The sequence below is a fragment of the Bos taurus genome, chromosome 18, assembly GCF_002263795.3.
Source record: "Bos taurus isolate L1 Dominette 01449 registration number 42190680 breed Hereford chromosome 18, ARS-UCD2.0, whole genome shotgun sequence".
Classification (NCBI taxonomy): Eukaryota; Metazoa; Chordata; class Mammalia; order Artiodactyla; family Bovidae; genus Bos; species Bos taurus.
The window spans coordinates 11,382,712-11,406,082 of NC_037345.1; the positions used below are offsets into that span (position 1 = coordinate 11,382,712).

Genomic DNA, 23,371 nt, shown 5'->3' on the forward strand with positions numbered 1-23,371 from the left:
CTCTGTCCACGGGATTCTTGGGCAAGAATACTGGAGTGGGTTGCCATTCCCTTCTCTAGGGGATCTTCCCAACCCAGGGATGGAACCTGCATCTCCTGCGGCTCCTGTATGGGCAGGCAGATTCTTTACTACTGTGCCACCTGGGAAGCCGTGTACTTTATACCTAACTCACGGAATCCTCCAGCATCTCTGCAAAACAAGGGCGACCCTTGGCCCCACTTTCCAGATGGGGCGGCAGAGACTCAGAGAGGTGGAGAGACTTTCCGCAGGTCTCACAGGAGGATTCTCAGCACCTCTGTTGGGTTCGGAAACCAGAGCTCTTAGCATGCCTCCTCTCCACTCCCCCACCATCTTCTCCTGGGGGCCTGGGCGGAGCTGCCTGGGGGCCACAGGAGTCACTGCCCTGCTGCCTTCAGCCCCCCCTGAAGGGCTAGTCTCTATTCTCGTCCCTGTCACTGCCTCCCCCACCCCTGGCTGGGTGGATCCCTGCCTGTGAGCGTGACCCCTCTTCTCAGCCTCCCTCTCCGGGGGTCCCTCTCTCCTGTCTCCGCTCCTCCGAGTCCTGCTCATCCCAGGAGGCTGAGCTGGAGGGTGAGCGTCGATGGGCAGAGGTGTGGGGTGGAGTGGGGTGGGCCCCTCAGGTAGGAGCCCTTAACTCCCAGGCACCAGGTGCCGGGGAGCCCCTGCCCCGAGCTGATGGGCCCTCCAGGGGGCCCCAAGCCCGCCAAGGCACAGGTGGCATTGACAGGGACTCACTCTGCAAAAGCCCGGGTGGGCAGAGGGAGGGCTTGTAGGCGGAGGCCAGGCTGTCTTAGCTTTGTTTCTGAGGGAGGGAAGCAGACAAGTTCAATCCACTTTTTTAATAAACAAGGCCTTTGATCTGCAAAAATGAGTAATTAGCAGGGAGCCAGTGAGTTGGCACCTTGGCAGCCGTGGGCTGGCTCAGCACACTAAGCAGGGCCTCTCCAGGGGCAGCTCCCATGCAGACCAGGCTCCTGAAGATGCTGGGGTGCCTGTTTTTTTTTGGGGGGGGTGTGTCACCAGGGACAGGGAACCACGAACCCCAGGCTCCTCTGCCCCCACCTGGAGCCAGACCTTGGAAGCCACCTTCCTCTCCAGCCTCAACTTCCCCATCTGTAGAGTGGGTGTATTGGCCCTTCACTCAGGAGGCTGGTGTGAGATGCGGCCTGTGGGGTGAACAGAGCAAGATGAAGTCACTCTGGTCCCCATGCTTGCTCCGGATGCTCACCCAGGGCCCCGCTCATCAGAGGGGTGACCTTGCGGCTGCAGGAGAAGGCGGCCCCTGGGCAGCACGTCCCCTGCTCCATACTGTCCAGAGCTTCCCGCACAGTCCGTTCCAGGACACCTGGGAGCCTCCCCCTGCTGGCCAGGCCTTGTTTCCAAGGGCGGCTTATCCATCCTCAGGCACCCCCTCTTAGTGAGCTACAGAGTCAAGGGAAGGCTCTGGGGCTGCTAGTTTGCCTTCTTCTCCATCAGCCCCACCAGGCATCCTAAATAATCTGAGTGTGAAGTTTTAAAGCTCAACTTTCAGGCGGCACCCTCTCAGTGGACAGGTCCCCCCTTAGGGACGCGTGGAGCCCCCCACCGCCTGGTGGCTGTCCGTTCTGAAGGACAGCCACAGTAATGACAGCCTGCCAGAGACGGGGAGGAAGGGGAGAAAAGACCACCCGCAGCTTAGGGTCGGAAACCCTGAGGCCCATGGAAGACAGGCTGAGTGTGAGCCTCGGGCCGTGCTAGGGACCGGTGGGCACTTCCTTCCACCCCCATGGCCAGGGAGTGCTTGGGTGGAGTTCTCTGCTCCCCTCAGGGCTCCTGTCAAGAGCCCCCACCTGCTCCCCGGCCAGCGTGGGGGGATTCTGGGGCTGGCCTCGCCCCCCACTAGGCAGCACTGGGAGGACGGCTGGGGTGGGGCTCACGGCCTGAACAAGGCAAGACCGAGGTCTTCCTGGGACCCCAGTGTCTTGGGGCTGTGACAGAATGGGGCACCAGGACTGCTTCTGACTCATGTGTGGTCTGGGGTCCTTCTAGAAGCCTCTGGGCTGTGCCTCGGGCCTTGGGCAGCCACTGGGGTGTTTGGGGTCGTCCATGAGCCCTTTTCCCGCTCTGTGGCACCCCATAGTGCCTGGGGCTGGGCCACTGGGTTCTGAGCCTGTGTTTCTTCACGTTCTCATTCAACCAGAGTTTACGAAGCCTGGCTCTCCAGCTGGGAGGTTGACAAGGGTTCGCTCAGGGCACTTCCAGATTGAGTGTCTGACTTCGAAGACGGAACATCCAAGGTGCCAGTGGTAAGGGAGTCCCCCCGGGAGGACAGACGTGTGGGGCAGGGTCAGTGTGCCCACCCGCTTGGTGAATCGGGGTGGACCAGGCAGCCCTCTCCAGCTGCTGGACTGTGCGCTACTGAACACGGGCAGTGCATCACACGTGCATGCCCACACACGCCCACAGGTGCACACCACATGCTCACATGCCAGGTACATGGGTGCACACAACCCCACACCAGAGCCACACATTTGGTCCATGTGTACATGGGTGCACACAACCCCATGCCAGAGCCACACATTTGGTCCATGTGTACACACATACATATATGCACACATGCATGTGTGCACACCTGCGTGCTTACACAATGCAGTTCATGTGTATACGCACGCTTAGTGGTGCATGCATGCACACGTGTGCACACAAACATGCCCACATAGACACAGGCATGTGCGTGCACACTCAGGCATGCACAGAGGTGCATGCCTCCGTGTGCACACCCACACGTGTACACACGCATGCACACACGCACCAGGTCTGCCCCAGCATCTGGGGGTTGGCGACAGTGGACAGAGACTCGTGCCCATCCCGTCTTCTGTCCGGTACTGTGGCCCGCAGGACATGAGGCTCCCACACGTGGACACCCAGCCTGCTGGCCCAAGTTCCAGCCCTGCTGCCCTTTGATGGCCCTTCTGGGGGGCTCTCTCACGGGGTGGTCCTCTCAGGAGGTGCACTGGAGGGAGGCCTGCACAGCTCTGAGCGTGGACTCGGGCGCGCAAGCAGGGACCCCGGGGTCCCGGAATGGGGGGCAGGGTCTGAGGGCAGAGTGGCAGTGGGGTGTGGCCCGTGGAGCCTCCTGGGGGCAGGGCCAGAAGACGGGTGGGCTCTGCACACAGGGTGTGGGGGTCCTCGGTGCCCGGGTCCCAGGCGACGCTGACATACATCAGTGCCTGAAACCTGTTTCACAAAATGGTATTTTTACTACATACAGTGCATGCCAATATTTTTTTTTTCCTATTCCATTCCCTTTTTTAAAAAAATTGCTCTTATGTGGGACACATCCTGAGTTTGAGAAGCAGGAGGTAGACGACATTTCAGGTCCCTCTCCCCTCGGAGATTTGGGGGTGCTGGAGACTTCCCCCAGCTCCCATTCATCTCTGCAGTGAGACAGAGATTACGCAAACAAAGCCGGCTCCTCCGCGCCTTCCCAGCCCTTCCCGATCACGCCAGCCCCTCCGCTCGAGAGGTGCCGGTGGTGGTTTTCCTTTTTCATGATGATCAAAAGGAACGCAGCATCAAAATAAAGATCTGGAAAGCGGTGTGGGACTGAGGAAGGGCCCCTCCTGTTCCCGGAGCCTCCGCGCCCAGGCTCCCCGTCCTTCCCCCGTCCCGGGAGTCAGGGCCCTTTGCCTTCCACAGAAGGGGTGACACACTCTCACCCCCCAACCCCAGCCCACCGTATGCTCGCTTTATTCTCCTTCTGATCGTCACACTATTAGATCTTCACCCCTCTGCGTCTCCAGACTTGCCTTTATCTTCTTGCCTCACCTCTAACCAGCTGTTTGTATGAAGTTGCTTAATGTCATTTGTACTGTGGGGGTCCCTGAGCGCCCTCTGAACTTCCTGGGGTGTTCTGGGGGACGGTGTTGTGAGAAGGTTAATGGTATAGACCAAGGATGACGGCAAGCGTGACAGCATCTGGGTGCAGAGCTGGTGCTGTGTGACCTGGGGCAGCTGACTTACCAGCTCTGTGCCTTGGTCTTCTCATCCATAAAGTGGGCATGTGATACAGTAGAACCTGCCTCATAGGCGTGTTAAGAGGATCAAGCCAGTCAAGATGTTTCAAGTGTTTGAACAGCGCTTGGTACGTAAGTCAAATGACATTAAGTAGTTATCTCAAGGAAAATAAAATCCTCCGGGCTTTCCTGAGCAGCTTCTGAGGGCCAGGTGGCGTTCTGAGTACCTGAGTCTTTTTTTTTTTTTCCTTTCTTGTGAAGGTACTGTCATTATGACCATTTTACAGGTGAGGAAGCTGGGACCCAGAGAGGTTTAGTAACTTCTCTGGGCCACACAGCCCCCAGGGAAGGAGTCACCGCGTGACTCCAGGCATGCTTTAATAGGTGGAGGCTACTGTCGATCGTTACTGATACGGTGGCTTAAGAATGAAATAAGGTGACGTGCAGAGTGCGGCCAGGCATGTGGTGGGCTGGGTCACAGCTCTTCCCACTGGCATCCCACTCTGATCCTTCAGGCAGAGGCCCCGTGAGGTCAGCACAGGGGTTCCTGTGCCCCGAGGTGACTGGGGCTAACCCAGGTGGCTGCTGTGGCCTGAGTGAATGTCGTGTGAGGTCACGGAGATCGCTTGCAGCCGCTTCCTCTCCTGGCTCGGGTGTCACGTCCCCTCCCGCAGACCGGCCGGCAGCCGGGAGTCGTCCGGTGCCCTTCACCGTGGTTGCGGAGTCACTCCCCACCCCCACGATGATGTGTTCTGCGGTCCACCTGGGTGTGATGCCAGGCGAGCAGTCCCGTCACTTCCATCCTGGGGCTTCGTTCTCTCCTGGGAGAGGGGCGTGCATGTCTGTGCCGGCCCGGGGTCTGCTCCCGTGTCTCCCGAGACTTCTCTGGACCAACCGTGGGCAGAGCGGACCCAGCCCCACAGGACTTGCGCGCGTGCCGTGCCCTTTCTAGAAGCTCCTGTCTGCATTTCCCACGTTTACTTTTCCCCTTTTCCACCTCAATCAGGACTCACTCCAGTCAATTATTCCCTCCAGATCTTTTCAGGGAAGACAGCAGTGCAAAGCCATGAAAATCGCTCTTCTCGAGGTTTCTCCCATTATTAGATTTCTCTCCCTGGAAATGGTGTGTGTGTGTATGTGTGTGTGTGTACATGCACACGCTCAGGAAGAGAGAGAGAAAATGAGAGATTCCTTCTAATCTTTCCCTTTATTCTTTTTAAAAGGGTAAGCTTAGAATCCTTTGCAGGTCAGATTCTTAGATTTTTGACTTGTGTCTTTCCATCGTAAGATGGTATTTGGATTTTCATTTTTGGTGACTTCTGTCTTTGCCTGTGGACCTGAAATGAGTGGCTCTGTAATTATTTCTTCCAACCTTTTCAAACATTAGTGGCAAGAGGCCTGGAACTTTCCTCGTCGTGCTGTGAATCTCCAGTGCCTAGAACAGTGCCTGGCATTTATTGGGGCAAGGGCCCGATAAGTATTCCAAAATTTAATTCTTAGGTCTGTTTTTTTCTTTACCCACCCCCAACCCCTGACCAATGCATAATACCTAGCACAGTTTTAAGTTGTTGGAAGCTATAGGAAGCTTAAGTGAATTCTCAACCTCAGTAAAGGTGAAGCCAAAATAGAAGTAAATTGTACAAGTCGTGTGAAAATAAGTGTATGTTACCACACTCGGGTTTTTGTGTGCAGCACACAGTGAGACCAAACAATACCGAACCATCCGAGTTTGGAGCAGAAAAAGGCTTATTGCAGGGCTGTGCAAGGAGACGGGTGGCTCATGCCCTCCAAACCCCAAATTCCCCGAAGGGTCTCAGCAAAGTCCTTTTCAAGTCAAGGTGGGAAATTCCCCGGCAGTTCAGTGGTTCAGACTTGGCTTTCACTGCAGGCTGTACGAGTTCCAGCCCTAGTCAGGGAGCTGGGACCCTGCATGCCACTCGGTGTGGCCAAAAAAATAAATGAGAATAAAATAAATGAATAAGTCAAGTCAAGATGAGGGAAGGGCGTGGCTTGTTGTTGCAAGCCTCCTGGTGTCGGAATCCTTTGTTCTTGCATCAGCTCGTGATGTTCCTGTGAACCTCCAGCAGGGCAAGTGCTGTTCTCTGTTCTCCAGCTGCTCATCTCTATAGGAAAGGAAGAGTGTTCGACCCTTAGAGGCCAGAGCTTTGAGAATGGGCTAGCCTGTCTATTTCAGACTACCGGAAACATTCTCAACTGGAAGCCAGCGCGATAAACCGCGAAGGTGAAAGCCGAGTAAGCAGACGTGATATGGAGTCTGGTTTTCCTGTCTCGTGCGTGTGCAGGGCCCCCACTGACGCCGCTGCGGGTGCCACGCTCCGAGGGTGGCTCCTCCAGAGACCTGCCTGCCGGCCGGGGGCCCATCCTCTGCTGGGCTCAGGGGCCCTGAGCAGGGGGCTTCGGAGGCCAGCCTAGAGGGGGCCGAGTGACCGTCCCTGCAGGCGGGCCGCACAGCCTGCCTGGGCCTCCAGACGCGCTTCCTCGTCTGGAACGCGATGACGATAATGACCGTGTTTGCCTCACCGGCTGTGTCGAGGACTAAGTGAATTAAAACATGTGGAAAGTACTTGAAACAGTGTGGTGCGCCGGGCAGATGCTCTGCCTGTGATTATTAGTATTTTATCGCCGTTATATTTATCATTCTTTCACACGCCGCACTGAAGCCCCCTGGCTGCTGGGGGACGCTTATGCTTCACCGCCAAGACCAGAGCACGCAGGCTCCGTCTGATGGGCTGGGGCCTCCGTGATGAACACGTTCTCATGGGCGAGTTTCATGCTGGCCTCCAGCGTTGCGAGCCGGGCCCCGCGGTGGCCGTGGTGCTGGAGCGCCGGCCTGGCTTGCTGAGGGCCCGGCCCCCTCTGCTCCCAGGAGGGCCTGCAGCACCCCAGGACACCCAGGGCTCCCTGAAGTGGCCCTGGCCTCATCCTGCCGGCTGCCCCTCGGCAGGGGCTGGGTGGTGAGCAAGGCCACAACTGCCAGCCCCTACCCTACCCCAACCCGGGCGCCAGCCTCCAGGCAGGCCCGTCGCCCCCCAAGGCTGCTGAGCCGCGGCCCGGCAGATGGGAGGCCCTGGGAGGCTGCTGTGGCTGTCACTGTGCTCCCACCATCCTGTGTCAGAAACCCTGCCCCCGCGTTAATTTACAATACAGCCAGTGCACCCTGACGTGTGTTTTTAAAGGGTATAATTTCTATCAACTTCAATTAGAGCTATTTTTATTTTTGTCACCCTGAAGAATTTCCCTGCGGTTAAGCTGCCATTTTTCACTGTAATACCCCTGGCAAGGGCTGGGGAAAAAAAATTAATAGTCTAGTGATCACTTAGCTAATGCACTGTCAGCGCTTGATAAACTGACTGCCCCGGGTGAGACAGCACAGTTCCCTCCGCAGTAATTATGTCATGTTTACCTGCAGCCGCCAAGGCCCCCCTGGTGGAGGCACGGGGTCGAGCGGAGCCCCCACAGGGTCCAGGGCAGCCCTCGCGCCAGCCCACTCTCTCACCCTGTCCTCAGAACCCATCTCTGACGCAACTGAAGCATGCCAGGGTGGGCGTCGGCCCGTCTTCCAGCTGTGCGGCTTTTGGCAGGTTGTTAAACATCTCTGATCTGCATCTGAACCAGGAGCGCTCCAGAAGCCTTGGGTTGACAAGCCCCCTGACTCCCCAATTTGGGGCATCTAAAGAGGCTGTGTGGGGTGGTGTAGGGGTGCATCATGCCTGATGAGCAGGGTGCTGGTTCCCAGATGGAGGGGGCAGGCCCCAGACAGGGAGCTGGCAGGTAAACCAGGCGCAGATTCTGAAGACAGGAGGAGGGGCAGGGCCGTGGTGGGACATGAGCCTGGGATGGGACAGAAGAAGCCCCTCAACCTGCAGGGAACCAGCTTCCCTCTGCTGAAACCAGGCGACAGGCCCCCAAGACGAGGGACAGCCACGCCGTGGATGATGACTTCCGTAATAAAAAGGAACAAACCACCAAAATGCCCGCCAACCTGGTGAACCTCCAGGGAGCCGTGCTGAGCGGGAACAGTCCCAAAGGGTTACAGACTGTGATTGCATTTGCATAACATGCCTGGAACGGCAGAACGTAGAAATGGAGAACAGATCAGCGGCTGGCGGGGCTGGGCGTCTGGGGCAGGAGTAGCGGAGTGTGCTTGTCAGGGAGCGTCCCGGGGGATGCTGAGGGTGGGCCTGCTGCCTGTCCCTGGGTGGGGGTGTTTGTAGGAGCCGATGCTGGAGAGAACACTCAGGAGAACAGAATGCACATGCCCGTGCAAGTCCAGGTCCCACTGGGGACACGTGCCCAACAGAGGCAGGTTGTTCTGATAGTTCCTTCCTGTGACCTTGGCTCTGGTTTTGTAAGATGTTACCTTTGGGGAAACTGAGCCAAGGGTACGCAGGCTCTCCTGCGTACTGCATGTGAATCTGGAAGCACCTCATCGTCAAAAGTTAAAGCAAAAGTCAGATCACATCTGTCCTTGACTTGGAACCCTCCCAGCTTCCCTCTTACTCTGAATGAGAGCCCGAGTCTGTCAGGGGCCCATCCACGTGGTCCCCATTACTGACCCTCGGTCACACCAGGCACTCTCCTGCCTCAGGGCCTTTGCACGGCTGTTCCCTGTGCCTGAAACGCGGTTCCCCACACCACCATGTGGCTCCTCCCACAACTTAGATGTCTCCTCTTTGTGTTGTGTTGGGGACACTGCCAGGCCTCGGAGTTACCAGGTGCTGTTCAGGGCGGGGACAGTCTTGAGGGGCCAGAAGCATAACCCCTGAATCAGTGGTACTCAGATGAGGGCTCTACTGGAGGTGGTCCAGGGGAGGGTCTGCCTTTGCCTGGGAAGGGGAGCCGGGGAGAGTCCGGGGGAGGGGGGCAGGCTCTTGGCTGGAAAGGAGGCAGGGACTTGGGGAGAAGCAGAGGGCATTTTGGGATAAGAGGGGGACGCATGGACATGACAGTGGCTCGTGATCAGACCCCTGTGTTGTGCTCGCCCTGAACCTCGGACCTAGGGAGGTTTTTACAAATGGGGAAACCAAAGCCCAGAGAGGTAGAGTGGGTGCACGAAGGCACACAGCCCCCAGGCCCTGCGGAACGCCTGCAGGGGAGCGGAAGCGAGCAAGCCCGTACTGTCTGGCCTTTTCACGAAAGGTCTGCACATGTGCTCCCCGCCTCGGGGCGTCTTGTTTGCTGTTCCTTCTTCCTGGAACGTTGATGTCCTGAAGAATTGATGCTTTTGAACTGTGGTGCTGGAGAAGACTCTTGAGAGTCCCTTGGACTGCAAGGAGATCCAACCAGTCCATCCTAAAGGAGATCAGTCCTGAATGTTCATCGGAAGGACTGATGGTGAAGCTGAAACTCCAATACTTTGGCCACCTCATGCAAAGAACTGACTTATTTGAAAAGACCCTGATGCTGGGAAAGATTGAAGGCAGGAGGAGAAGGGGACGACAGAGGATGAGATGGTTGGATGGCATCACTGACTCGATGGACGTGAGTTTGAGTAAGCTCTGGGAGTTGGTGATGGACAGGAAGGCCTGGCGGGCTGCAATCCATGGAGTCACAAAGAGTTGGACACGACTGAGCGACTGAACTGACTGACTTCCTGGAACACTCTTCCTGCAGATATCCATGGCTAGCTTTCTTGTTTCCTTCAAGTCTTTGCACAATGTCCCTTCTCAGTGGGGCCAGCCTATGGAGAGTTCTAACTCTGGCCACGCTCCCCCTCCCTGTCCCCTTCTCCTGTTCGTCCTTCTGGCACCTCCTACCAACTGACATGTCAGTATGGATTTACTGAGTCTGTCTTCCCCAACCAGAATGTCACCCACAGAAGGGGGGAGAATACTGTAATAAACCCTCCCGTACTCTTTTTTTTTAATGCGTTTATTTGGCTGTAGGTCTTCGTTGCGGCACACGGGATCCTGGTTGTGCCCTGCGGGGTCTTTCTCGTTGCAGTGCATGGGCCCTCTAGCCGTGGCATTAGCCCAGAGCTCTGTGGAGCCTCCAGGGCGGGCGGGCTCATCGTTGCAGCACACAGGCTTAGTTGGCCCGCAGCATGTGTGATCTTAGTTCCCTGACCCAGGGATCAAACCCACGCCCCCAGCATCGCAAGGCTGGGCCACTGGGGAAGTCCCCGGAACGTCACCTTCCTAAGGGCAGGGGCGTTTACCTGCTCTGTCGGCGGTTGTAGCTCAGGTGCAATGCCTGGCAATAGTAGGTGCCTAATAAATGTTTATTAGATGGATGGATGGTTGACTGGACGATTGGATAGATAGATGGAAGGGATGATGGACGGTTGGATGGAAAGATGGATGGACAGATGGATGGACAGTCAGATAGACAGGTAGAAGGATGGGTGGATGGAGGCAGGGTTGGTCAGGTGGTTAGGTGGACGTGAGGCATAACGTGTGAGAAGCTAGGCTGGCCCAAATCACATGGCTCTCAGATGTCCCGCGGAGGGGTCAGGAAGGATTTTGTGCAGGCTGGTTGAGTGTGGTATTCTGGAAAGTTGGCTCCGGCTCAGGCGTGGTTGGGCTGAAGTGAGGAGGGCTGTGTGCCCAGAAACTGGTGGGAGACTTTCCCTAGGAGGCAGGAGGAGGTGAGAGAGCACCACAGGAGTAGGAGGGGGAGCCCCGGAGAGCCGGGGGTCAGGCAGTCTTTGGTCTGATATCAGCCTGCTCCCCCTGCTGGCTTCCAGGGGCCCCCAGACTCCGGAGGGCCTCATCCCTAACCCTGGGCCTGAACTGGATTCCCCCAGCATCACCACCCGCACGGCCTGCAGCCTGGCAGTCAGGGGGCAGCAAGCTCGCCTCTGGAAACAGTGCATTCCTCCCTGCAGACCCCTGCCTCTGCCCCTGGCCAGACAAGGGACTCAGCTGGCCCAGAGGCCTCCCTTGAGTGAGGGGCCGGGCTCGCACCTTCCGAAGGTCCCATTCAGCCACAGAAGCAGCATAAGTTGGGCTTGCCTGCCTCTGGCCGGCTCCAGTCTCCCTGGGGTCCTGTGTGTCCAGCTGCACCTGCCCCACCCAGGTGTGCCTCTCGATGCTCTGAGTGCTGTTAGCAACAGTCTCCAGTTTGCTTTCCTGCTTTCTTTTCTTAATATTTATTGACTTATTTGGCCGCATCCGTTCTTAGCTGTGGCATGCAGGATCTCTGTGGCGTCCTGCTGTGTCTTTCACTGTGGCACACGGATTTTCTAGCTGTGACGCATGGGCTCAGTTGCTCCACAGCACGTGGGATCTTAGTTCCCTGAACCAGGGATCGAACCCACTTCCCCTGCACTGCAAGGCAGACTCTTAACCACGGGCCCACCAGGAACTCCCAGACTCTGGCTTTTCTTTTTTCCAGAGACATCATGCCCCACGTGCGCCATCCAGACACAGCCACGAGCCAACCTTTCTGGGTCTGTTTCCCCATCTGTGTGATGGGGCCCAACAGTTCCTGCCCCTGCCCAGAGCTAAGGCGTAATGGGCTGACACCCACTGGGTGTCACGGGTGTGGGGCCTGGCGCTCTGTAGGTGCAGTCAACGTATACCTGTGACCAGTGAAAGACATTTTTGTCCCGAGTCTCCTGCCCTTCTGCTGGGACCCTTCAGGGACAGACTGGCTCCTGGCTCGGAAAGAGTGCCTAGTTTCGGCTGAATTTGGATTCTCTTCAGCTCCGGCAGCCCCCGGGACTTGAACTAGGGGCTTTCTGGTTCTCTTTGTGGCATTAGGAGTGGGCTTTCTTCTCTTTCTGGCTTTAGCAAATGCGTCCGTGACGTCCGTGTGTCAGGCCTGGGCTGGACTGCGCGAATGCTAACTTTGGAATCCTCACGACTGCCGTGTGCCATGGGTGTGACTCTCAGCACCCCCTTTGCAGATGAAAACGCTGAGGCTCAGAGGTGTTCAGAAGCATGCACAAGGTCACCTAGTTCGGAGGAACCCAGACGGTCGCTCCCTTTGTCCACGTAACTGCTCCAGTCTCCTGAGAAACAGCAGTGCCCCTGTCTTTCCCAGACACTTGGGAGGCGGTGTCTGTGCCTGCTGCAGAGGAACCAGGCTGGGTGAGTTCCGTCCCCTTCTGGTCCTATTAGCCTCCGTTTCCCCATCTATAAAATGGGCTGGTCATGCCCCTTGGCTGGCCTGCCTGGCAGAACTCCAGTGAAGCTCTCAGAGGTGACTCTGTGCACACACTTTGCAGGTCATTTGGGGGGACCCTTATGACTGTGTCTGTCCCCTCAGGAGGCTGCAGCGAGTCCTCTCCTGGCCAGATGTGCGGCCAGGGACAAAAACCTTCTTTTTTTTTTTTTTTTTTCTGAGTCCAGGACCTTGTGTCCTCAAGGCTGGATGAGCCTCCCCACCCCGCCTCCCGCCCCTGAGACGTGGGAACACCTGGCGGGACTTGGCTGGGGGAAGAGTGGGATTGAGACCCCCGGCTGGGACTCCGCCCGAGCAGGCGACCCCCCTCCCTGCGGGCGCCGCAGCCGGAGCACCCCTAATTGCTGCCACAGATGTGGCAGCCACCAGCCTCTCTGGCGCGATCTGCCGTGTCGCGTGAGCTTAATTAGCCCCTGATTACTCATTTACTGGGTGCTGTGTGTATTCCATATCTAATAACTTTCCAATTACGCCCGGTCTGCCCCGCACGTTTAATAACCCGCTCGTTGTCTGCTTGTCGGGGACTGTGCATTCAGCAGCTCTGTCTCCCCCTGACCCAGAGCTTGATCGTCCCCTTTCCTGAAGCATTTGGAGTTCTCTGCTCACCATTATGGAGCTATTACAGGGAATTAAGGGGCATAAAATACTGGTCTTAGACCTCTGATGCCCCAGCTTGTAGCACAGGACAAGAAGCCCCCCCAGAGAGGCTTGAGCGCATCTTTGTGGGTGGGCTCTCGTGGGTGGGTGCCAGGAAATGGGGGGGAGGGTCCTCATGGTAGGGCTGGCCCGTGTGTCCTTATTCCCTCCCAGATAGACAGCTCCAGGCCTGTGACCCACAGGTCCCTGGCCGGTGGCAGGGTCTCCCACCAGCCGGGCTGTGCCCACCCACCCTCAAGCCAAGGCAGGCCCCCAGCCACTCCTGTTTGCGGGGGAGGTGACTCTTCTCCCCTGGCCCAGGCCTCCCGTCCGTGTCTGATCACTCCTCGGGGCCAAGGGCCGGTGATGCTGTGTCCATGGGCGCCGTCGCATGCTGGTGTCTCCTCGTCCCTCTCCAGCAGCTCAGTTCTGCCTCCCCTCCCAGCCTTGCTCTTGAGATAGACCCTCCACAGCCCACTTGCTCACCCGCAATCCAGGCTGCCGTGTGTCTGCTGAGCCAGCATGAGTCAGGCCCTGCCGGTGTGCAGTGAGGACCCCCTGGTGCCAGCGCTGTGGGCGCTCTGACTCTGACCAGCTGGGTGAGCTTGGGTAGCTGACTCGACTTCTCTGTGCCTCGGTTTCCTCCTCTACAAAGCAGGCGTTAAGGGAGGGCTGTTGGAAGAATGACGCTGGCTACCGACAGCAAGTGCTCAGTGGACTCCTGGCACAGGGCAAGCGCTCTGTGAAGCTAGGCTAGGGCATCACTGGCCCATTTCCCCGAGACGTAAGCTGAAGTCCGAGCAGTCATGACTCGTCTGTTACTCTTAGTTATGGCTGCAGGCAGGCAGCACTCAGGATTCAGGCCCGTGTTTGCTTTATTTGGGATTGGCAAGGCTGGCTTCCTGAAGCCGATTTGGAGGAAAGAGAAGATTCGGGGTGATCAGGAAAAATGGGAGTCTCACACCCCAGATCCTACCCCATGACTTCAGGGACTCCAGAACTGCCTCAGGCTCTGTGCCCGCAGTGGTCGAGGGGACCTAGAAGGTGGCCCTGCCAACTGAGGCCGAAAGTGCCCAGAGGCCCGCTGGGGCCCCAAGGCCAAGACTGTGACACCTTCTCCAGCACACACCCTTCCAGGCTCTGTGGGGTCCCCTGGCCCCGGCACCCCTTTGGCTCTTGTTCCCGATGCTTATGTGGTTAGGTCTTGAGATAAGCGACCGTTTCTTGAGCACCTACTATGTGCTTTAGCAGAAAGAACTCATCCCCTCCATTTGCCTCTGGGAGTCAGACTTTGCTGGGTTGTTAATACATTCTACAGAAGGGGAAACTGAGGCCCAGAGAGGTTAAGTCACTTTGCCAAGATCTCCCAGCTGGAAACCAGTGGAGAGAACCCAGAACCCAGTGCCTGACCCTGTCGCTCTGCAGGAAGCCGGAGAGGTGGAATCTGGCTGGGTGCTGGGGTGAGGGGGTGGTGCCCAGGAAACAGTCAGTTGGCAGGGCTGCCGGAGAGGGAAGTCCTGGCATCTCGTCCAGTGGCCTCTGGGCTGCTGTGGGTCCTCAAACTGGAACTGCCTTTGTTTTTAAAAATACATGATTTACAATCTACCACGTGGGCAAGTCTGAGAAACATTATGCCGAGCGAAAGAAGCCAGACTCAGAGGGCTACATGGTGGAGGGTTCCGTCTATATGCAGCATCCAGAGGAGGCACGCCTGTGAAGATGGAGGGAGACAAGCAGCTGCCAGGGCTGGGGGGGACAGGGTGATGGGTATGTCCTAGATGAATGCTGTTGGTGGTCACTCAAGTCTGTGCTTATACTCAAAGCCCCCGAATTGTATATACTTTCCATGGGTGAGTAGTATGGTATATGGATTTTATCTCAATAAAACAATTCTACAGAACAATAGAGCAGGAGTTCCCAGACCTGGGGAGCCCGAGGACTGATACGATCCATCAAATACCCTGGTGCTGACAAGCCTGATACAGGATTCTCCTTTCTGTAGCCATGATGCTCCTCTCTGCCGGCACACTGCCCCCCATGCCCCCAGCCACCATCATCCCTACCTGCAAATTTACCTGGAATCGGCGCTCTGCAGAAATCACTTAGCTCCCCAGAGAAAGTGTAACAAGGCAAGATCTCATTAGAATATTCAGTGGTGGGCTGCAGATCCCTTTTATGGTAAAGAACCCTGGAAATTTCCACCCCCCCCCGCTTTTTTTTCCTTTCCCTGTTAACTAATGCTTTAAATGTGGTGGCCCCGGTCCAGGGAAATAAATGGGACAATAAAGTTTATCCTGCTCGCTCCACAGGGCCCCATGGACTCTCTGGGGTGCTGCCAATTTCCAGGGTCCCCAGGGCAGGGAGCAATGTATGTCCCAGGCCCCCCTCCCAATAGCACAGTAAGTCCGGCCGTGAGCTTGGAGCTCTGGGCTCTGGTAGCGAGAAGACACAGTGGATGTGTTGGCTCAAGGGTCTGCTATTGATTAGTCGGGAACTGTTGTAAATTTGGCCTTGAAGGGTGAGGAAAGCCTGCTCTCTGCCTCCCTGCGATGGTCTGGCCAAGAACCTTTGCGAACCTTCGCCTCCCACCTCCGATGATGCTAGCATGAGAAAACGCATACTCCCGCCCACGTGTGTCTGGCAGCCTCGCCCAGCAATTAACAGTGACTGAGCCTCCTTGGCTTCTGGGGCAGCTGCTGACAGACCCCAGAGAAGGGGGTGAAATCCTTGTGGTGGGGACAGCTGGACCCGAGGAGGGAGAGTGTCTGGCACATGATGGTGCCGGGGAGCGTGTGTTTCTTAGAGCAGGCCTGGCCCTGCTCTAAGGTTGTCTTAGTTATCCACTGCTGTGTAACAGAGGATTACGCGTAAGCAGCTTGCACGCCTACCGTTGCATGCTCAGCAGGGGCCCCCACTGCAGGTCAGGGTGTTGGCAGGACTTGACGGGGGAAGAACCTGCCTCCAAGTTCATCGCTGAATTCTTCTGTGAACTGAGTTGCTATGAACATTTAGAGGCAAGCTTTCGTGTGGACGTCTGCTTTTGTCTCTCTGGGATACCTGCCTAGGAGTGGAGTCGCTGCGTCCGGTGACGACTCTGTGTCTCTGGATCTTGACGAACTACCAGGCCGTCTCCAAAGCAGCTGCACGAGTTTGCAGCCCTACCAGCAGCATGTAAGGGTTCGTGTAGTATTTCAACACTTAATAATCACGCAGGTGTCGCTTTTAAAGATGGATTCCCCGCTTCCTCTTGAAAGATCAGGCCTGGTGGGATGGAGCCAGCTTCCCTCCACATGGCGCCGGGTGGACTGGCGCTGCCCGCCTCCCCCTCCCCAACCCCCAGTCTCATCTACCCGGTACCTCCTTCCTGTCCCCCCTCCCTTTCCAAACCTGCTCTCTTTGAAGGTCTAGTTCAGGACAGTTCCACCTGCTCCAGGAAGCCTGCCTGGATTTTCCCAGCCCTTGGGGAGTTCTATTCTCCAGCTCCTGCAGTCGTTGTCATCTGCACCCACTCCCACCCGAAAGTATTCTCTTCTGCCATCTGCTGCTCTCTGCTTAAAGGCTATGTCCCTGGTTGTTTTGGAGCAGCCAAGTCTTCTCCCAACTGCTAGGGTTCAAATCCAGGCACCTCCACTTACTGCAGCCACTTGTCCCCGTGCGTCTCCGTGCTTTCTTCCCTGGAAGATTAACTGTAGCGCATAGTAGGTGCTCAGTCACGGCATCCTCATGTCCCATCTGGGGAGCCGGGAGGCATTGCCAGCCACCTCCCCATGCTCCAGGAGGAGGAGCAGGGCAGGGGCGGGCCACACCTCTTTCTCCTTTGCACCAGCGCACAGCAGGGTCAGGGCCAGGGCAATGCCAGCCTGCCCCCAGGGGCTTGGAGAACACTGCCCACTTTGACCTGGTGCCACCCCCCAGACAGTCCCCGGGGTTGGCTTGGCGAGTCATCCTGTGACTAACGGGGACACAGCAGCCCTGCGTCTGGCAAGAGTTTCCCCAAGTGGTGATGGCAGGGTTTGCCAGAGCAGCGAAAACCCTACGGAGTGGGGTCTACAGGGGCTGCAGGCTCCCCGCCGTGTGGTGGGCCCCCAGCCCTAAGCAGGCCAGGAGTGGATGAAGTGTGCCGGGGCCAGGCGCCACCCCCTCCTGGCTCCAGCCTAAGCTGCCAGCACCCCTGTGGGATTTGCGGGGGCCGTGGTCAGGGCAGCGTCACCATATGGATCCCATAAATTAAAGCGCTCCCGGAAACAAATGGTAAATGTACCCGTCTCTCGCGTGTGGGGCTGGCGGAGCCTGGATGGAGCACCATCCATCTCTCTCAGGCACTTTGCTTTTATAGCCCTAATCCTTGGAAAAACGGGATCAACGCGAAGTTGTTCTCTGACAGCCATGCAGTCCCAGAGCTTGTAATCGGGGAGCGGGGGGTCGCCAGGCCCCGGGACCAGCCCCCAGGGAGCTGCCAGGGTTTCAGGCCTAGGAGTCCAGGATGCGAACCTGTGTCAGCCCTGCCTCGGCAGCTCTGTGACCTCAGGCTCCCGCCGCCCCTCTCTGAGCCCCAGTCCCCCGCGCCCCTGTGGACCGGGGGCAGAGTGACCGGCCGGGATGGTGGGTGCCGGCGTGGGGCAGGGGTGGAGAGGTAGTGTCTAATGAGTATGGAGTTTCCATTTGGGCTGATGAGAAAGTTCCGGAAATGGATCTGGGGGATGGTTGCACACATGTTTGGACTTCCCGCCACTGAGTTGTATCCTTAAAATGGTCTAGATGGTAAATTTTTTGTTATGTAACCCACTCCAGTGTTCTTGCCTGGGAAATCCCAGGGACAGAGGAGCCTGGTGGGCTACAGTCCCTGGCGTCACAGAGTCGCACCCGACTTAGCGAGTAATCAGCAAACAGCAGCGACATATTTTACTAGACAATATTTTTTAAAAACACAGGGCAAGGGTGGGGATAGGATGACTGCCCTGCGGGGAGAACTGAAGATTAGCTAGAGTGGTCATTACACGTGCGACCAGCTGGTAGCTGTCACAGAGGCCTGTGCAGAGCGGAGGTGCCCAGGTGGCAGTGGGTCCTGGGGGTGGACCCCCAGCGCCTGGGGGTCAGCCTGGTGTCCCTGGGCAGCGTTTGCTGGACGAGGAAGACACTCTGGCTCCCAGATCCAGCCACACCAGGCCTCTGACAGCAACGCCAGGCCACTGTGGGCGAGAGGCGATACCCAGCATCCTGGGGCACCTCCAAGCAGACGTGCCCAAGACTCACCACGTCCCCCTCCTGTTCTTCTAGGTCACATCTGCATCTCTCGAGACGTCGACAGCCACCCACGCTCCCGCCCGGGAGCCTGAGCCTCGGCCGGGTGCCCCAGCAGAGAGCCTGCCCAGGGGCCTCAGGGCCGGCCAGGAGCAGGGGCCAGCCCGGTGTCAGCAGAGCAGCCTGGATGGGGCCGGACCGGACCTTGCAGGCACAGGTAGGTGCCAGCATTTCACCATTTCTGTCTACTGGAGTGGATCCGGCAGCTCCTGGAAGCCAGAAGCCTCCCCAGAAGTTGGGGTGCAGACTCCCACCCCAGGGTCGCCACATTTTAGTGGGGAGCCAGGAGGCTGGGTCTTCCTGACTTGAGTTTGATCGTTTCCCTCTCTCTCGTTGTCAATTCACAGCCTTTGTTGGTTTCTTTTTTTATCTCTACATTCCATTGTGTTCACTCATTCATTTAAAAAATAGCATAATGGATCTAGCTCCATGAGCCACCAGACCCTGCCCTAGAACTCACCATCTACCTGGATGCCCTGTCGCCCCAGAGCAACCTGCCAGGATCCCGTCTGCTCTTCCGCCACACCTGTGTTTGCCTGGCACCCCGTGGCCGGGTGTCTGGGGTGTGAGCCTTGCCTCCGGGGCCTGCGCAGCCCTGAAAGGCCACCTGTTGTCACAGCTGCCGTCCCGCTCCATTTCACGTCGTGTGCCGCGTGATGTCCAGCTGCCGGTGCGGGGGCTCGCCTGCCCTCCCGCCGCGGGGGTGCGCCGCTCACGTCCAGGCACATGGCTCCCGGTGTAGCCTCATTTGGGACAGAGGGAACAAGGGGGTCCGGCCGCGGGAGGTGCTGCCTGGCGTTTTCCAGCATGGGCGTTCACTCCTACCCCCTCCAGCCACCAAGACCCTGTCCCCACCATCCCTACTCTGTTGGACGCGTTGCTTTCCCCAGTGATGGAGAGGCTGGCCCCAGGTTGGTTGTTGGGCCTGTGAGCGTGGAGTCCTGAGGCATTTGTTGTGTGGCCCGTGGGCCCTGGAATGGGAACGGTGAGTGGACACCTGCGTTCTTACCTAGGGAGGGCCCTGCAGCAGCCCCTTAGGCCAAGACCCCGCGGGGTGGCTCCCTGGGCGTGTTGTGCCCCTAAGAGGACTAATGCTTAACAGCCCCCAGCCCAGCCTTCCCTGTTGCTGGGCCACTGCGGGGGCGGCTGGTGGAAAACGCTGCTTGTCAGCGAGTGGGGCAGCCAGCTCGTGGTGCTGGGGTCCTGGGAGTCCATCTCCAGGATGCCCCCAGGCACCCACCTCTTGCTTTCTGCAGTGTGGACTCAGCAAGGGAAGGGGCTGGCTGACGGGCTGATGGGCCACCAGCCCTCCAGGGGGCATCCGGCCCGTGGCAGAGGGGGACGGGGTGTCTGGCAGCAAAGGGGACTGCAGGTGGTGGGCAGGGACGCCTGGGACAAGCGTCTCTTTGCGCTGCGCCTCGGTTTCCTCATCTGAGGAATGGGCGGGAAGGCCAGTGGAGTGCCTGGCTCACCAGCCGGTGTGAGAATGGCAGGTCCAGTGCAGTCCTGGCCCCCCTCCCCTGAGAGCCCGGCGTCCTGGCTGGTGTCAGTGCTGTTGCTTGTAACTCCTATTCGCCCCACTGGCGCCTCCTCCAGGCAGCCCAGAGCATCCCTGAGGCTGCTGTCCCAGCCTGCCCTCAGCTCTGGGTGATAAGCTGCACAGCCGTGACCCTCAAGGACCTCCCTGCCCCGCTGGGCACACACGAGGCCCTGCCCCCCTGCCCTGGGGCCCCTGGGGCAGGGCAAGAGCACAAGACCCACGCCAGCCAGCTGCTCCCCTGTCAGGCGGCAGCCCTGCCGGCAGCCGGGGGGATGGGGGACACGCAGCTCACAGCTGGAGACCCGCCAGGCAGCGCCAGCCCGCAGGCAGCCCCTCCCGGGGAGGCCGCTGCTTGGAAACGTGACAGTGACTAATGGTTTATTACACACCTGCCACCTCGCATCGGGCCGTGCGCACGGCCCCCCGGGTCCAGCTGTGCACCGCCAGCTGGGCAGCGGGGCGGGCGCGGGGGCGTGCACCTACAGACACATGGACACGCTGCGTGGGGACGCGCGGGGGACACGCACAGACCTGGCAGGCGCACCAGGCACGAGGGTGGGTGTGCAATACACACAGGCACATGCACACAGGCCCCGTCGCGCCCCCTCCCCAGAGCTCCTCGCCCCTCCCGTCTCCCCACTGTCCCTCCGGCTCCCTCCGTGATGGTGGGCTCCAGCCCCCTCCCCTGTGCCGGCTGGGGCAGGGGCCTTTCTCAGAGGGCTGGGTGGCTATGGGCAGGTTGAGGGGCTGTGTCCCTTGCCTTGGGGGGCAACTGTCCACCGTCGGTCTCTGAGCCCCAGTTCCCTGCATGTGTGGGGACAGCGGCCCTCGCCGGGGCGGGAAGCCGTACACCACCGCCGCCCTGGTGCTGGGCTGGGGGGCTGGAGGCCGCGTGCCCCGGGGACAGGCATGGCCCAGCTGCCTGCGTCCCTCCCAGACCCAGGGGGAGCTGTGTGGTTGTCAGGCACTGCATCTGGAAGGCCCGCCTGGGGGGTGCTCGCTGGCTGGCTGCTGGAGAACAGCTCTGGGGCTGCAGGGGCAGCAGGGACCCCCGGGGCTGGGCTTCTTCCTGGCAGGCAAGGCATGGACCTTGGGTGGACCAGGCTCGGGGGAGAAGGGCGCTGTCCCAACCTCACAGCGAGATGGCTGTCCCTGAAGGTGGCGACCCCCCACCAGCCCCAGCTCCTTCCAGTATCCTTCAGCCTTTAGTCAAAGGAAAGTCCATCTCTCACAAAGCACTCGCAGGCGGCGTAGAATCCAGCCAGAGGTCACTCAGAATCCATCAGTAGCTGCAGGGACGGCGTTCCCGAGCAGTGGTCTCTGTGCGGGCGAGGGGCAGTACTGTCCGGTGACAGGCGAGGGAGTGACTGGAGTCTAGGCCCAGCATCCCTCCACAGAGCTTCCGCCAGGCTCAGAACCTTCCAGAGCTGCTGAGCAGGCATGAGGTTGTAGCAGAGAAGCCTCCCTGGCTACAGTTCAAGGTACAGTCAGGGGCCTGGGAGGAGCCCCCAGGGGCCCCCAGGGCTGCCGGGCAAGGCTCCGCAGGCTGCCTGCCACACAGCTCCAGGGCCGCCCCTCCGGGCGCAGGCTCCCCGCGTGGCCTTGGGGCTGCCTTGCCGCCCAGCTGAGCGGTGGCCCTGTGTTCTGCCCCGTGGGCCCTTGGACGTCCTCTCTGAGCTCTGGAGTGGCATCTAAAGTGGCAGATATCGTCTTCATTGGTAGACGTGGTTGAGGCCGCAGACCCAACTGATGGGTTTGGGTTGGGGGGCAGTCACCAAAAGCCGGAGCAAGGTGGACTCCCCCATCATGGTGTGCTCCTGCTGTAGTTCAGTCACTCAGCCGACTGGGCTTCCCGATGAACTATCTCCTGTAGTTTGTTCAAACTCATGTCCATCGAGTTAGTGATGCCATCCAACCATCTCACCCTCTGCCTCCCCTTCTCCTCCTGCCTTCAATCTTTCCCAGCATCAGAGTCTTTTTCCAGTGAATCAGCTCTTCGCATAAGGTAGCCAAAGTATTGGAGCTTAAACTTCCGCATCAGTCTTTCTGGTGAATATTCAGGGTTGATTTCCCTTAGGATTGACTGGTTTGATCTTCTTGCAGTCCAAGGAACTCTCAAGAGTCTTCTCCAGCACCTGAGTTCAAAAACCATCAGTTCTTTGGTGCTCAGCCTTCTTTATGGTCCAGCTCTCACGTCTATACATGACTACTGGAAAAACCATAGTTTTGACTCTATGGACCTTTGTTGGCAAAGCGAGGTCTCTGCTTTTTAAAATGCTGTCTAGGTTTGTCCCCTGGGCTCCTGCCTTTCCTCCAGTCACATCAGGGTGCTGGGGTCTGCCAGCCCTGAGGGGTGGTCTGTCCTATCAGACTTCTGTCCTATCAGACCCCTGCCACCCTACTCCCACCCAGAAAGCCTCCATCCTCATGTGTGCTTGTCCCTGGCTTTGGGGGACCCCTGGCCCGGTAGAGAGGGGTGGGCAGGAGCAGTTCTGGCCAGCGGAGTAGGAGCGTATGTGGGAGATGCAGTGCATCCTCTGTCTTCAACCCGTGCCAGCCCAGGACCCCTCCGTTCACCTACTCTGGTCCCATGACGGGAGTCTGGGAAGAGTTGGGGGTTGGTGTCTACTGCTGCTGTAGTGGCTTAAAAAAATACATGTTGTGCTCTGCTCCAGTCACATCCGACTCTTTGCGACCCCATGGACTGTAGCCCGCCAGGCTCCTCTGTCCCTGGGGATTTTCCAGGCAAGAATACTGGAGTGGATTGCCATGCCCTCCTCCAGGGGAATCTTCCCAACCTAGGAATGGAACCCCGTTCTCCCGCATTGCCGGTGGATTCTTCACTATCTGAGCCACCAGGGAAGCCCTGGGTTTAAATGCAATCAGTATTTGTTGGGTGTGGGCCTCTCTTAAGCGTTCGGGTCCGGCCTGGCACATCCTAAATCCGCATCCTGCCTCTGCCCCTTGCGAGCCCCTGGTTCCAGGCACAACTTCTCCGCGCCCCGGCTCCCCCGCGAGTGCCGTGAGACCCCAGGTGACCCACATCCGTCACCAAGCACCACACCTGACATTCAGGGATGCGGGAGCTGGCGGGGCCCTGCGAGGAGGGTGAGCTGGTGCCCGCCGGGGTCCTGGCCCTGCTGCGGCTCTTGTCACTCCTTTGTTGGGCGGATGGACTCCCGGCCAGCGAGGTTGGGCCTCTGCAGCCAGGAAGGCAGGGCCTCGGCTTGGGTACTTGGCTCGGGCCCCAAGACGTCCTTGGCAGGCCTCGCCTGGAGCGGGTGCTGGTGCTGAGTGCTCTGGCGGGAGGCACTGGGTGGATCCTGTTCTCTGCAGCCAAGCGGCAGCTGCTTGGAGGGCAGGGCGGCCGGGCTTGGCTGCAGCCCCCCAGCCCCCGCGCCGGCTCCACGGGGAGACGCTCTGCGCCGCGGCAGTGTGTCCCTGCTCCTGCCGACCGCTCTCTTCCTTTGTTCATCTCCAGCTGAGCTGGGATCCAAAGTCTGTTTTCTCTCCAACCAGAGACTGTTTATCTTCTCAGGAACTTACTGTTCCCTGGGGAGCACGGAGCTTGCATGTCGAGGCAGGAGGCAGAGAAGCCCAGGCAGCCCAGAGGCTCTGGGCTTTTTGGTAACCCCTCCCCAGGAGCCTCTGAGTGTTTAGAGGGGGCTCTCGGGGCTGGGCCCCAGGCCTCTCCCCACTCGCCAGGCTCTGCTTGCTTTCAGCTGGTCCC

At 58.6% G+C, this 23,371-nt stretch overlaps 1 protein-coding gene across 6 annotated transcripts in view; it reads left to right on the forward strand.

The window, feature by feature from the left end:
- Positions 1-23,371, forward strand: part of GSE1 (Gse1 coiled-coil protein) — a 394,967-nt gene that overhangs the window by 129,604 nt on the left and 241,992 nt on the right. For all 6 annotated transcript variants that reach the window (XR_009491187.1, XM_059877056.1, XM_059877055.1 and 3 more), the window contains exon 2: positions 18,078-18,258. Coding sequence is in view for 5 of the 6 variants with exons in the window: in XM_059877056.1 (XP_059733039.1) it covers positions 18,078-18,258 (181 nt within the window). In the remaining variant the exon portion in view is untranslated. The remainder of the gene's footprint in view (positions 1-18,077; positions 18,259-23,371) is intronic.